The 15,247-nt window shown below is 34.6% G+C and overlaps 1 protein-coding gene across 3 annotated transcripts in view; it reads left to right on the top strand.

Moving 5' to 3' along the window:
• LOC136851496 (uncharacterized) overlaps nt 1-15,247 on the top strand; it is a 98,907-nt gene that overhangs the window by 70,115 nt on the left and 13,545 nt on the right. Inside the window, exon 1 of one of the 3 annotated variants that reach the window (XM_067125630.1) lies at nt 6,588-6,906. The exons of the other annotated variants lie outside the window; for them this stretch is intronic. Coding sequence (XP_066981731.1) covers nt 6,603-6,906 — 304 coding nt within the window. The 5' untranslated portion in view covers nt 6,588-6,602. Of the gene's footprint in view, nt 1-6,587; nt 6,907-15,247 lie in introns of those variants that run through there. 3 annotated transcript variants of the gene reach the window in all.

The following is a 15,247-nucleotide window of genomic DNA, read 5'->3' as shown; positions in this document are numbered from 1 at the left end:
TATATACTCATCATATACTTTTAATTCCACCATATATTCGTCATATACTTTTAATTCCACCATAAAACGCCATATACTTTTAATTATACCATATATGCGTCATATACTTTAATTCCACCATAAAACCGCCATATACTTTTAATTCCACCATATATTCGTCATATACTTTTAATTCCACCATAAAACCGCAATATACTTTTTAATTATAGCATCTATGCGTCCTATACTTTAAAGTCCAGCATAAAACCGCCATATGCTTTTAATTCCACCGTAAAACCGCAATATACTTTTAACACCACAATATATTTGTCATATAGTTTTAATTCCATCAAATATTCGTCATATACTTTTAATTCCACCATATATTCGTCATATACTTTTAATTCCACCATAAAACCGCCATATACTTTTAATTCCACAACATATTCATCATATACTTTTAATTCCACCATATACTTTTTTTAATTCCACCAATATTCGATATACTTTAATTCCAACATAAAGCTTTAAATTCCACCATATATTCGACATATACTTTTAATTCCACCATAAAACCGCCATATACTTTTAATTCCACAACATATTCATCATATACTTTGAATTCCACCATATATTCGTCATATACTTTTAATTCCACCATATATTCGACATATACTTTTAATTCCAACATAAAGCCGTCATATACTTTTAATTCCACATTATATTCATCACATACTTTTAATTCCACAACCTATTCGTCATATACTTTTAATTATTCCATCATATATTCGTCACATACTTTTAATTATTCCAACATATATTCATCATACTTTTAAATACACAATTTAATTTTAATTCCATCATTTATTCGTCACCATATATCCGTCATATACTTTTAAATATAGAATCGTCATACAGTTCCTATAGCTTCTATAAAGTCTCTGGCCTTCCAAAGAGTCGATTTATATATGCAGTACCCCCTTAGAGAGATCTCATATTCTTAAAATGACATCATAGATTCTCTATTACTTCCAACGATGCCCAACAAAGACTTCATATAACCCCTAATGACATCAAGTGTAGCTCTGATGGACTTCAGCGTGATGAGAAAGGTCATGTTTAATATCTCGTAGCGACGGAGACGAGCCTCTTGAAGTAGAAGGAACTCGAGATGTCTTCTTCTTTTTTTTTCACGAGAGGTTCTTCGTCTCTCTCTCTCTCTCTCTCTCTCTCTCTCTCTCTCTCTCTCTCTCTCTCTTCTCTTTATTTTCTTCACCTATTATCTCTCTCTCTCTCTCAGTTTTCTTTTCATCTCTCTCTCTCTCTCTCTCTCTCTCTCTCTCTCTTTATATATATCCATATTACACCTCATTTCTCCCCTTTCTCTCTCTTTCAGTTTTCTTTTTATTCATTTCTCTCTCTCTCTCTCTCTCTCTCTCTCTCTCTCTCTCTCTCTTATCTCTCTCCATATTACACCACCTCATTTCCCCCATTTCTCTCCCCCTCCTCTCTGTCTCTCCATATCTCACTCCTTCTCTCTCTTTCTCTGTATTCATATTACACCTCTTTATAATCTCTTTCCTTCTCTCTCTCTCTCTCTCTCTATATCCAAATCACACCTCGTTTTTCCTCTCTCTCTCTCTCTCTCTCTCTCTCTCTCTCTCTCTCTCTCTCTCTCTCTCTCACTCCATCATCCCCTCCTTGTAGCACCTCGTGACTGCAAGGTACTCGGCCCCACGAAAAATAATCTATTAATAGCTCCAATCAGCAACCCATGAGCTATGCTGTAAATATGAATCGACTCAGCGTGTCTAGTGAAGTGAGGGAGTCATGTCGTATTTATTTAGAGACGTGTAACTGAATAAAGCTCGTTTAGCCAGGGTTACTGACCTGCTAAACATAACAGAATAGACTATATGGAATTTAGGCCAGAGGCCAAGCACTGGGACCTATGAGGTCACTCAGCGCAGAAAGGGAAATTGACAGTAAGAAGGTTTGAAAGGTGTAACGGGAGGAAAACCTTTTGCTGTAGATATGAAACGATTGTTAGAGAGGGTGGAACGTAAGATGGAAGAAGGATAATATGAACGGAGGTACAGTAAAAGGGGCTGAAGGGACGCTGCAAAAACCCATAAGTAATGCCTACAGTGCACCACGTGAGGCGCACTGACGGCACTACCACCCTACAGAGAATCAGAAATAATAAAAGTAATTAATCTATTAGTTTCGTTTGATATGTCCTGAGAGACATATTCCACGTAATTGTTTGGTTTGGTTTTGTGTGAGATGTGCCATAACGGCTTTGGTTTAATTGGGTTTCATTCTTGCGTTAGTAACCAAAAGCTCTCGGTTTGGTTTCGTATGAGATACGTTTATCTTACCTCCTGGTTCCTTCCAAAAATCACGAAACTTCTAATTACTTTATTTGCCTGACTTTTCCCCTGGATACCTACATACTCATCAGAATAATCATCATTAACGTTTTAAAACCATGTTTCCTAACTGGTATAATCTCCATAAATTTCTATTTGTACTTGTTAATGGCATTACCTGGAATATTCTTTTAATTTAATTATTATTTTCTAATTCAATAAAACGTGCGCGACCTATGTTAAGTTTATTCATCGTTATTCATCTATCTTCATTTACAATATGAATGATTTGGGATTTGCAAAAGATGGGAGATTAATGAATGATGTGTATTCTAAGTTATAAAAGTCAATTAGAGTAATTCGTCTTATCCTCTCTCTCTCTCTCTCTCTCTCTCTCTCTCTCTCTCTCTCTCTCTCTCTCTCTCTCTCCTGCAAAGCATTTGTTAGTATCTCTTAATGAAAAAGACATCTCAGATTATAATTATGCCCAACCATAATGTATACGCTATTCAATTTTTCATTTTGACCACGTCAAAAAAACATTAACCTATTATATAAACTGAGAGAGAGAGAGAGAGAGAGAGAGAGAGAGAGAGAGAGAGAGAGAGAGAGAGAGAGAGAGAGAGAGAGATTAATAAAGAAAAATGGAATACAGAGAATAAAAAGTCTGTGAAATTTCAGACAACAAATTAAATCTCCCTCGCCCATTTTTACGCATTTGCATTCCGGGTTTAATTGCATAATTCTGCAGTGCAATTTGCAACCGAATTGCCGGACGAGAGGAAAAATTGTTAAGGAGAGAGAGAGAGAGAGAGAGAGAGAGAGAGAGAGAGAGAGAGAGAGAGAGAGAGAGAGAGAGAGAGAGAGAGAGAGAGAAACTTAATAAAGATTAAATTGAGTTTCCTTGACCGGACGAAAAGGGAAAAATTATCACGGGAGAGAGAGAGAGAGAGAGAGAGAGAGAGAGAGAGAGAGAGAGAGAGAGAGAGAGAGAGAGAGAGAGAATATAATCAAGAATGAACTCAAGTACATGCAAACATGAAATGTGTAGTAGATAAGACAGAGAGAGAGAGAGAGAGAGAGAGAGAGAGAGAGAGAGAGAGAGAGAGAGAGAGAGAGAGAGACGTAATAAAGATTAAATGGCATTTTCTCAACCGCACGAAGAGGAAAAATGATCAGAGAGAGAGAGAGAGAGAGAAAATATAACCAAGAATGAACTCAAGTACATGCAAGCATGAAATATGTAGATATGAGAGAGAGAGAGAGAGAGAGAGAGAGAGAGAGAGAGAGAGAGAGAGAGAGAGAGAGAGAGAGAGAGATGCGTAATAAAGACTGAATTGCATTTTCTTGACCTTCGAAGGTCAAAGGGAAGGACAGAAATCTGCATTGCTCGGAGCAACGCCTCGGGAAAGTTACCATGTGGAAACGAGACTACAAATCTAGGTACTATTTCAGTTTCGCATAGAAAACATAAGTCTTTTTCCTTACGGTGTGATTTGAACTGAATTGAATTGAATATCGAATTTAGGCCAAAGGCCAAGCACTGGCACCAATGAGGTCATTCTGCGCTGAAACGGAAATTGGGAGTAGAAAGTTGCACTAAGAATCAATTGTTAGGAGAAGGTGGAAAGTAAGATGGAAGAAAAAGAATATGAAAAGAGGTACAGTAAAAGGAACGAAAGGGGTTGCAGCTAGGGGCCTTAAGAAGGCACGCTGCAAAGAACCTTAAGTAATGCCTACAGTGCACCGCATGAGGTGCACTGATGGCACTAACCCTCGCCCCCTTCGTGGTTCCTAACAGTGGGTGGCTCCCGAAAAAAAGGAGCAAATGTGATCACTGTCACATTCACACGTAAAATTGCCGAATCGTGGATGTAATCCCTGTACAGAAAACTTCCACAACACAAGCCATTCTGTGAACCTCCATAAACCTAAGAAAAAAGTTCATTAACACTGCGTCCCTCACCTCCTATCTTACATACACTCTCTCGCTCCCTGGATATACAGAATCCCTCTTTCTAAAACCTCTTTCACTCCATCTATCTAATCCCTTGTCAGATATTCCTATCCTCCTTCCTGTCAATACTTCCGAATTATACAATTTTTTCATCAACCTATCGTCTTCCGGTCTCCCTACAAGATTTAACCATCTTAAAACACTCGGGACAGGTCAATATATTATATATATATATATATATATATATATATATATATATATATATATATATATATATATATATATATATATATATATATATATATATACATATATACATATATATTACACATGCATATATACATATTTATACATACATACATACATACATATACTTACACATGCATATGTACATATTTATATACATATATAGATATGTGTGTATTTGTGTGTGTGCAATATAAATAAATGTCTCCATCATCTGTTGGAACTTGGCCTCAAAAGATTAAGGGCTACGTGCTAAGGAAAAATATCACATGTAAAATATGCACAAGCACTTACTTGCTTACTCATAAGTGACATATGCGAGTGATTTGCGAAGCCAACTCTTTACGTAATAGGATGTGACGTCAGTCCCCCTAGTGGCCTCTTCTGGGTTCATTAATCTGGAAAAACAAGAAAATTTAAATGACTCAAGGCTCATATTTTTCTTCTTGATAATTCTGTTCTCTGAAAAAAAATATATAAAAAAAGGTGTATTAACTTTTAATAAACCAAGGCATTTTGGTGCAAGAAATAAGTCAGTAGAGTGAGAGAGTAATGAGTGTAAGGAAACTGAACTTTTCCCCCCTTTCTCCAAGAGAAAGCCTGACCGTGATCAAAGGGACTTTCTACTCGTTCCCAAAAGAAAGTGAAATAGGAGACATGTGTCCCCTCCTAATTCCCCAGAAGGAACTCAAGAGAAAGTGAGGAATTTTTCTGTGAATATTTTCCAGTTCACTAAATAAAAAGAAAGTTTGATAAGAGACATAAGTATCTCGAAATTCTCCAAAAAGTAAAGTCAAGTAATATGCACATGTACTTTCTCTTCCATTCCCGTACAATAAGTCAAGTAAGGGAAGGATGACTTTCCCTCTCACTTTCCCCCAAAAGAAAATAAACTAAGATATTGATAAAATTTCATCTTATTCCCTCAAGGAAAGTTAAGCAACAGAGACAGAAATTTCTCACAATTCCCCAAGAGAAAGTCAAACACTAGATAGAAATGTCTGTTCCCCAAAAGAAAGTTAAATAACAGACAAAATCTTTCACAGAAATCCCCAAGAGAAAGTCAGACACTATCCATAGAAATCTGTTTCTTTCCCAAAAGAAAGCTAAGCAAGACATAAATCAATCTCAGTTCCCCAAAAGAAAGTTAATCAAGAGACAGAACACTCTCACAATTCCCCAAGAGGAAGTCAAACACTATACATAGAAGTCTGTCTCAGTTCCCCAAAAGAAAGCTAAGCAAGGCATAAATCACTCAGCTCCCCAAAAGAAAGGTAACAGACAGAAATCTCAGAATTTCCCAAGAAAAAGACACTAAACACAGAAATCTGTCTGTTCCCCAAAAGAAAGCTAAGCAAGACAAAATCAATCTCAATTCCCCAAAAATTAAGTAAGGCAGAAATTTCTCACAATTCCCCAAGAGAAAGTCAAACACTAGACAGAAATGTCTGTTCCCAAAAGAAAGCTAAGCAAGAAATAAATCTGTTCCCCAAGAGAAAGGTAACAGACAAAACTCTCACAGAATTTCCCAAGAGGAAGTCAAACACTAGACAGAAATCTATGTTCCCCAAAAGAAAGCTAAGCAAGACATAAATCAATCTCAATTCCCCAAAAGAAAGTCAAAACCAGACACGGACGTCTCAGTTCCCAAAAGAAAGCTAAGCAAGACATAAATCAATCTATTCCCCAAAATAAAGTTAAATAAGACAGAAATCGCTCACAGTAATTCCCCAAGAGAAATTCAAGCAAGACATAAAAATCACTACCAATACCCCAAAAGAAAGACAAAACCAGACAGAACTCTCACAATTCCCCAAGAGAAAGTCAAGCAAGACATAAAAGTCAGTCTCAATTTCCCAAAAGAAAGTTAAGTAACAGACAAAAATCGCTCACAGAATTCCCCAAGAGAATTCCAAGCAAGACATAAAAATCACTCCCAATTCCCCAGACAAAGCAATTAAAGGTAAACATGAATCGCTCCCTGTTTTCTAAAATAGAAAGCTAAAATTCCTCCCAGTTCCCCAGAAACAAAGCCCACTTGAGGCCAAATGACAGGACGAACCCGATTGTCACAAACGACGCATCTAAACTGGAGGGTGACTGACCCCGGCCTTACCCTTACTAGCTTCCAAAGGTCGCGGTGGGCGCGACTGCCCTCTTTTGATGCCAATGTCACGGCGGTCACTCCCGTGCCCTCTGAAGGGGGCGTCATCGCTATTTGCGTCTTTCGACGCTTTCTCGTCCCTCTGTGTTTGCGTGCCAGCTATAAAGCGCTGGGTAAACACGGATTTCCAACTACCCCGATTTCAGGACGTCATGTGGTTTTCAAAGCCTTCAGTTTTGACGAGTTTCGTAAGCAAGATTGTGTGTTTTTCTTTTCTGTTTTATATTGCTTTCTGCTTTTGGTGTTTTATGAGTCAGTTCGCTTGAGGAGGATGGCAATTATTCATCATCTTTAAAAAATTTTTGACGGGTCCATCTCGTTTTTTCTTGAGTTTGTAGCTTTTTTTGCATTTTGCGATTCCCAATTCCTTATTAAGACATATTTTGGAGTGTCCGTTCTTGAGAATCAGTTTTTTCAAATTTTATTAGTATTTAATGATTTCATTTCTTTTTTATCGATAGCTTTTTGTTCATTTTAATTTAGAATACACTTAAAAATTATTTCATTCTGAAAAGAAAATTTTAGATTGTGAAATCCAGTCTTGTGTTTTCTTCTCAAGTTGCGTCTGCACTTGCAATTTTACCGAATGTGGCAAGTCAGTGCAATTAATGAACGATCTGACGCTAGATAACTTTAAATTAGATCCAGGCCTGAATCAGCAAATTATTTAAGTTGGCCATACATATACACACACATACACACACACACACACACACACACACACACACATATATATATATATATATATATATATATATATATATATATATATATATATATATATATATATATATATATATCTGTATGTGTGTGTTGTGTTATATATAAGCATATATATATATATATATATATATATACATATATATATATATATATATATATATATATATATATATATATATATGTATATATATATGTATATATATATACATACATACATACATACATACATATACACACATAGACTCCCTCCACAAGAATAAGTACTTGCTTAAGGGCAATTAACATTCTGATCTACAATTACAAGCACAAACATCCCAGCGACAGCCACGCCAGATTGTATCACGTAACTCCTGTTGATACAACTCTCTCTCTCTCTCTCTCTCTCTCTCTCTCTCTCTCTCTCTCTCTCTCTCTCTCTCTCTCTCTTGACCACACAGACCTTTACAATTCGCGATCTCTTTATCTTGGACAAACTGTCCTAGATTCTTTAAGAGACAGATGTTTCATATTTTTTCTAGCAGTTTTTATTTCTCGCATAAAAATGGTTGTTATAACCTATATATTCCTCGAAAGAGGGAAGGACTGGGTTAAGAAAATGAGAGTTTAGTAGTGCAATGCCATTTTAAGCAACATTCAGGCTCTCTGTCTACTGAATTGAATTGAAATGAATATAAGAATTTAGGCCAAAGGCCAAGCACTGGGACCAATGAGGTCATTCAGCGCTGAAATTGAAATTGACAGTAAAAGTTTGAAAGGTGTAACAGGAGGAAAACTTCAAAGCAGTTGCATTATGAATCAGTTATTAGGAAAAGGTGGACAGGAAGATGGAAGAAAGAGAATATGCAAGGAGGTACGGTAAAAGGAACGAAGGGGATTGCAGCTAGGGGTCGAAGGCACTGCAAAGAATCTTAAGTAATGCCTACAGTACACCGCATGAGGTGCACTGACGGAACTACCGCCCCAACGGGATCTGTTTGTTGATTAAACATTTTAGGGCATCGCAAACCTCCTGGACAAGGAAAATCATATTACTGGCTCAGTTTGTTTGTTTGTTTGTCGGTTTGTGGCGTTTGTTACCAGGATTTCATGAAATCTGGTGGGTGGATTATGGCAAAAATTGGACCACATGTTGGCGTCTTGATTTGAAACGAGAGGTCAGATTTTGAAATGGCCTCGAATTTTAATAAGGGCCTTTTTACTACTGCAACGTATCTCCATATTTCTCACCTTTTTAGTTTTCTGAAAAGAAAATCTTTGTGCCGGCTTTGTCTGTCCGTCCGCACTTTTTTCTGTCCGCACTTTTTCTGTCCACCCTCAGATCTTAAAAGCTACTGAGGCTAGAAGTGCTGCAAATTGGCATGTTGATCATCCACCTTCTAATCATCAAACATAGCAAATTGCAGCCCTCTAGCCTCAGTAGTCTTTTTATTTTATTTAAGGTTAAATTTAGCCATAATCGTGCGTCTGGCAACGATATAGGCCAGGCCACAACCGGGCCGTAGTTAAAGTTTCATAGGCCGCGGTTCATACAGCATTATACCGAGACCACCGAAAGATTGATCTATTTTCAGTGGCCTTGATTATAAACTGTAGCGGCTGTACAGAAAACTCGATTGCGCCAGAGAAACTTCGGCGCATTTTTTACTTGTTTTCCCACGACTTTCACAACAAATCTTAACACACACAACAATCTTTCTTGTCTAGATTTGGTCCTGTGCCTCTATCACGGTTTCCTCGTTAACCTTCTGTGTATTTGCAACTACAAACGAAGTGAATTTGATGTTGACAAAACAACATGTCGGCTGCAAATGCCGACTCTGCGCTGCCTTTGTGTGGTGCGGAAAAAAAAAAAACTCAAGACAATCAAGCCTACGTTATGAAACATCGCGTGAGTTTGGCCATTGTTATTTTGGGGCATGGAATTGAAAACCCCTTTCATGATAAATGCTGTAAGTTTTCTTCAGGGTTGGCAAAATCTGTAAAGACTAAAATCTTTAAGGGGAAAACATGGTAAAATATTTCTTAGTCTATTATTATTATTATGGATAATAAATAAAAATAAATAAATAAATAAATAAATAAATAAATAATATATATACATATCAATATATATATATATATATATATATATATATATATATATATATATATATATATATATATATATATATATACACACACATGAACAAACACATATATATATATATATATACACTATATATATATATATATATATATATATATATGTGTATGTGTATATATATATATATATATATATATATATATAGATATATATATATATATATATAATATATATATATATATATTATATATATATATATATATACATATATTATATATATATATATCATATACATATATATATATATATATATATATATATATATATATATATATATATATATATATATATATATATATATATATACAGATATAGATAGCATTCTCTGAAAGAAATGAACTTGGTCAAGTAGAGGAGTCTTAAATCATCAGAGAGAGAGAGAGAGAGAGAGAGAGAGAGAGAGAGAGAGAGAGAGAGAGAGAGAGAGAGAGAGCGCAGTAGCCATTCTTGCACTCAACGCCCATTTAATACACGTTTACAACAAAAAGTCGTGACATTAAAGTTACTTGCAATATGACCCTCTTTTACAATACATGAACAATTATCCGACATTAACAAGCAAAAATGCTGGGAATTATGTCTTTCAAGATTAGATAAATGCTACTCGCACGAATCCGAGGCGAGTCAGTGCTTCTTCCAGCTGTTGGCAAAAAAAAAAAAAAAAAATCTCGTTTATTACATGCTGTGGCTCACCAAAAGTAGATAGCATTTGTTATTATTATTATTATTATTATTATTATTATTATTATTATTATTATTATTATTATTATCAACTTTATCTCTCTCAACTCTCTCTCTCTCTCTCTCTCTCTCTCTCTCTCTCTCTCTCTCTCTCTCTCTCTCTAGCCATCAATAAGTAAATTATTTAAGTACCATATTATTATTATTCTTATTATTATTATTATTATTATCAGAGTCGACTTTCTCTCTCTCTCTCTCTCTCTCTCTCTCTCTCTCTCTCTCTCTCTCTCTCTCTCTCTCTCTCTCTCTCTCTCATCAATAACTATTCAAGCACCATATTATTATTATTATTATTATTATTATTATTATTATTATTATTATTATTATTACAGAATGAGTCGAAAGTCTCTCTCTCTCTCTCTCTCTCTCTCTCTCTCTCTCTCTCTCTCTCTCTCTCAATAACAATAACTATTCCAGCATTATATTCTATTATTATCATTATTATTATTACTATTATTATTATTACAGAATGAATCGAAAGTCTCTCTCTCTCTCTCTCTCTCTCTCTCTCTCTCTCTCTCTCTCTCTCTCTCTCTCTCTCTCTCTCTCCCCCCCCATCAATAATAACTACCAAAGCACTAAATTTCATGCCCACTCAGCTCATAGTTAATCTGCTATCTTTCTTATCTTAATTTGCTCCGCCATTTTTTTTCCATGCATTCATTTTCGTGACCTTTGTAGATAATCTTGATTTATCATTGTTTTTAATTGTATGCCTGATGTAATACGCATGCGGCAGATATTTTCTTTCGCTTGGGGAAAATATATTGCGTGTAGCTACATACATACATACATACATACATACATACATACATACATACACACATACATACATACATATATATACATATACTGTATATATTAAATGCATGAAATGCATACATTCATATAATACATACACTAATTAAATTAATAAAATACATACATACACCAATTAAATGAATTAATATATACAATAATTAAATGAATAAAATCCATACATACAAACATTAAACGCATTAAATGCATATATTCATATAAACATAAATACATACACTAATTAAATGAATTAAATACATACATATGTATACATACCAGATGAATTAAATACATACATTAAAAGCCTTAAATACCTACGTATATTAAATGAATGCATACATTAAATGACTTAAATACATACATACAAAAATATATACATACATACATAGGCTACATTCATTAAATGAATGCAATTAAACATATATACACACATACATACATACAGTAAATTAAATCCATACATACATACATAAAATGCATTACATACATCCACAGAGTAAATGAATTAAATGCATACATACATACAAACATACACATGCAGTTAGCCGAACTGGGCGTAATAGAAGGCTCCGGTTTTAATCCATTTTAAAATCTCCATTGAATGATTTAAAATGCAACTATAATAATCCCTTTTACACCACACGGGTTTCAATACTCGCTCGTTTTATTGAGGCATTTCTAGTGTTTTTACTTTGTTTGCCTATATTTATTTCTCTTTTACCATAAAACAAGTACAAAATGCGCCGAAGTTTCTTCGGCGCCATCGAGTTTTCTGTACAGCATATAATCAAGGCCACCGAAAGTAGATCTTTCGGTGGTCTCGGTATAATGCTGTATGAGCCGCGGCCCATGAAATTCTCAGCCTGCCTTGGTGGACTGTGTTGTTGCGTTGCCAGACGCATGATTATGGCTAACTTTAACATTGGTTAAAATAAAAACTACTGGGGCTAGAGGGCTGCAGGCTGGTATGTTTGATGATTGGAGGGTGTATGATCGACATACCAATTTGCAGCCCTCTAGCCTCAGTAGTTTTTAAGATCCGAGGGCGGACAGAAAAAGTGCGGACGGACAGACAAATCCATCCGAATAGTTTTCTTTTAAAGAAAACTGAAAGTGTCAAATTTAAAGATAGTAAGTTTTCCATTATAAATACCTATTCCTTCGTTAACTAGCGCATTTTATTCATCCTTTGTAACATTAAGACTTGAGCAATAGGCCAAAAAAAATTGCCTAGAGAAGAAATTCTATGGACCCTGGAAATCGGTACTCCACTTTGGAATACATGGTTCATTGAGTACTTCTCTCTCTCTCCCCATCTACTTCCAAGCTTTGGGATTTTCTTCTGGATTTTGTGTTTCCTTCCTCGCTCATGAGCCATTTGTTTCATTCAAGAGGCTGGTTTCGTTTCCTTGGTGGCTATAAGACCAAACCTTCCTTCGTCTCTTCCCGTTTTTTTTTTTCGGCCCTGGGCAAAAAGGGGGGCTGAAGATTGCCTGTCCCACCGACTTACTCGTGCCAATATATATATATATATATATATATATATATATATATATATATATATATATATATATATATATATATATATATATATATATATATATATATACATATATACATATATGTGTATATATATATATACATATGTGTGTGTATATATATATATCACATATATATACACATCATATATGTGTATATATGTATATATGTATATATACATACATATACACATATGTATATATGTGACATATGTATGTATATACACATATGTGTGTATAATAAATATATATGCATATATGTAAATATTTTTAAATATATTTAAACATATATGTATACACAGAGAGAGAGAGAGAGAGAGAGAGAGAGAGAGAGAGAGAGAGAGAGAGAGAGAGAGAGAGAGAGAGAAAGCAGCGATAACACCACCCGCTCTATAGACGCCCTGAACCGCTCTCCGCTAATCTCTTACGGAACGGCGGTGGGTACCCATTCATAAGAAGGCTTTTTCAGATTCAATTAGCGCAAGACGGGTCAGAGGATAAACACGTTTTAGGGCGGCGATATGTCACGCCTAAGGGACCGATATGGGCGGAACAGCTGCCAACGGGAGATCTAACCCACTCTTCTTCTTCTTGACGATAAACCCAGGGTGCGGAAGTAAGACAGCATGTTGCAAAAATGTTAATACATATATGTATATATATATATATATATATATATATATATATATATATATATATATATATATATATATATATATATATATGTATATATATATATATATATTATTATATATATACATGTATATACATATATATATATACATATATATATATATATATATATATATATATATATATATATATATATATATATATATATATATATATATATATACATATATATATATATAATATATATATATATATATATATATATATATATATATATATATATATATATATATATCAGTGAAGATAACCAACTTTGAGTTTCATTATTATTATTATTATTATTATTATTATTATTATTATTATTATTATTATTATTATTATTCCTCAAAGTTACGCATCATCATAATTCTATCATTATCTACCGGCAAATGTACCCAGAGTATTTGGTTCTGACACTTGTATCTGTCAAGTAATTCATCATAAATGACAGTCGAGATATTTACAATCGATTGTTCATATCCGGTCGTATCATTCTTAAGCTTAGATTCTCCTCCATTTGGACACTGAATGGTTTAGACAATTTCGATGATAAAACTTCCAAAACTGGTATGATTATAGGACCCTGATGTGCAAAAGAAAGTTCCTGAGTACCACCTACGTCACAGAATAGAATAGAATATAGAATTTAAGCCAGAGGCCAAGCGATGGGACCCTATGAGGTCATTCAGCGCTGAAAGGGAAATTGATGGAGAAAGGTTTGAAAGGTGTAACAGGAGGAAAACCTCTAAGCAGTTGCACTATAAATCAATTGTTGGGAGAGTGTGGACAGTAAGGTAGAAGAAAGAGAATATGAACGGAGGTAGAGTAAAAGGAATGAAAGGGGTTGCAGCTATAGGCCGAAGGGACGCTGCAAACAATCTTAAGAAATGTCTACAGTGCACCGCATGAGGTGCACTGACGACACTACCTACGTTACAGAGTTATCCTTAAATAAAGGGGAAAATTTTACATTCACCTAAAAATATTCTTTTTTATCAAATTTATTATCAACTTTATCACCAAAATAATCTTTATTGTCAGTAACTTTATCATCATAACAACACTCTCCTGAAGGTCAACATTATCACCATTGCTGTGTCTCACTATCAACTTTATCACTAATATAATCTTTAATGTCAATAACTTTATCATCACACACTCACACACTCCTGAGAATCAAGTTTATCATCATTGCTATGTCTTTGTTGCCATCTTTACCACCAGTATAATCTTTGATGTCAATAACTTTATACCATCACACTCTCCTTGAGGTCACCTTTATCACTACTGTTATGTATTTGTTATCAACTTTACCACCGGCATAATCTTAGAAATCAATAACTTTATCACCAGTATAATCTCCAATGTCATTAACTTTATCACAATCACACTCACCCTTCCCAAAATGCGTAGCTGTTATCATCAATGGTATGTCTCAATATCAACTTTATCACCACTATAATCTTTAATGTCATTAACTTTATCACCACTATAATCTTCAATGTCATGAACTTTATCACCACTATAGTCTTCAATGTCATTAACTTCATCATCACTGCGATCTTGAATGTTATTAACTTTATCACTACTATAATCTTTTGTCATTAACTTTATCATCATAATAATCTTTTGTCATTAACTTTATCACAGCCATAATCTCCAATGTCATTAACTTTATCACCACTATAACCTTTTCTCATTAACTTTATCACCACTATAACCATTCGTCATTAACTCCATCACCACCATAACCTCCAATGTCAATAACTTTATCACCATCACACTCATCCTTGTCCAAAATGCAAATGAGTTCTCATTCACATCTCTTTATCTTCCGACCCACAAAAACCCGGGCGAGCGGCGTCTACCTTTAATTAACTCCAATTGTCGAGGCACGAGGAACCCTTGGGTTTA

Source organism: Macrobrachium rosenbergii, chromosome 23 (assembly GCF_040412425.1).
Source record: "Macrobrachium rosenbergii isolate ZJJX-2024 chromosome 23, ASM4041242v1, whole genome shotgun sequence".
Lineage (NCBI taxonomy): Eukaryota > Metazoa > Arthropoda > Malacostraca > Decapoda > Palaemonidae > Macrobrachium > Macrobrachium rosenbergii.
This window is presented reverse-complemented; position numbering and strand designations above follow the sequence as displayed.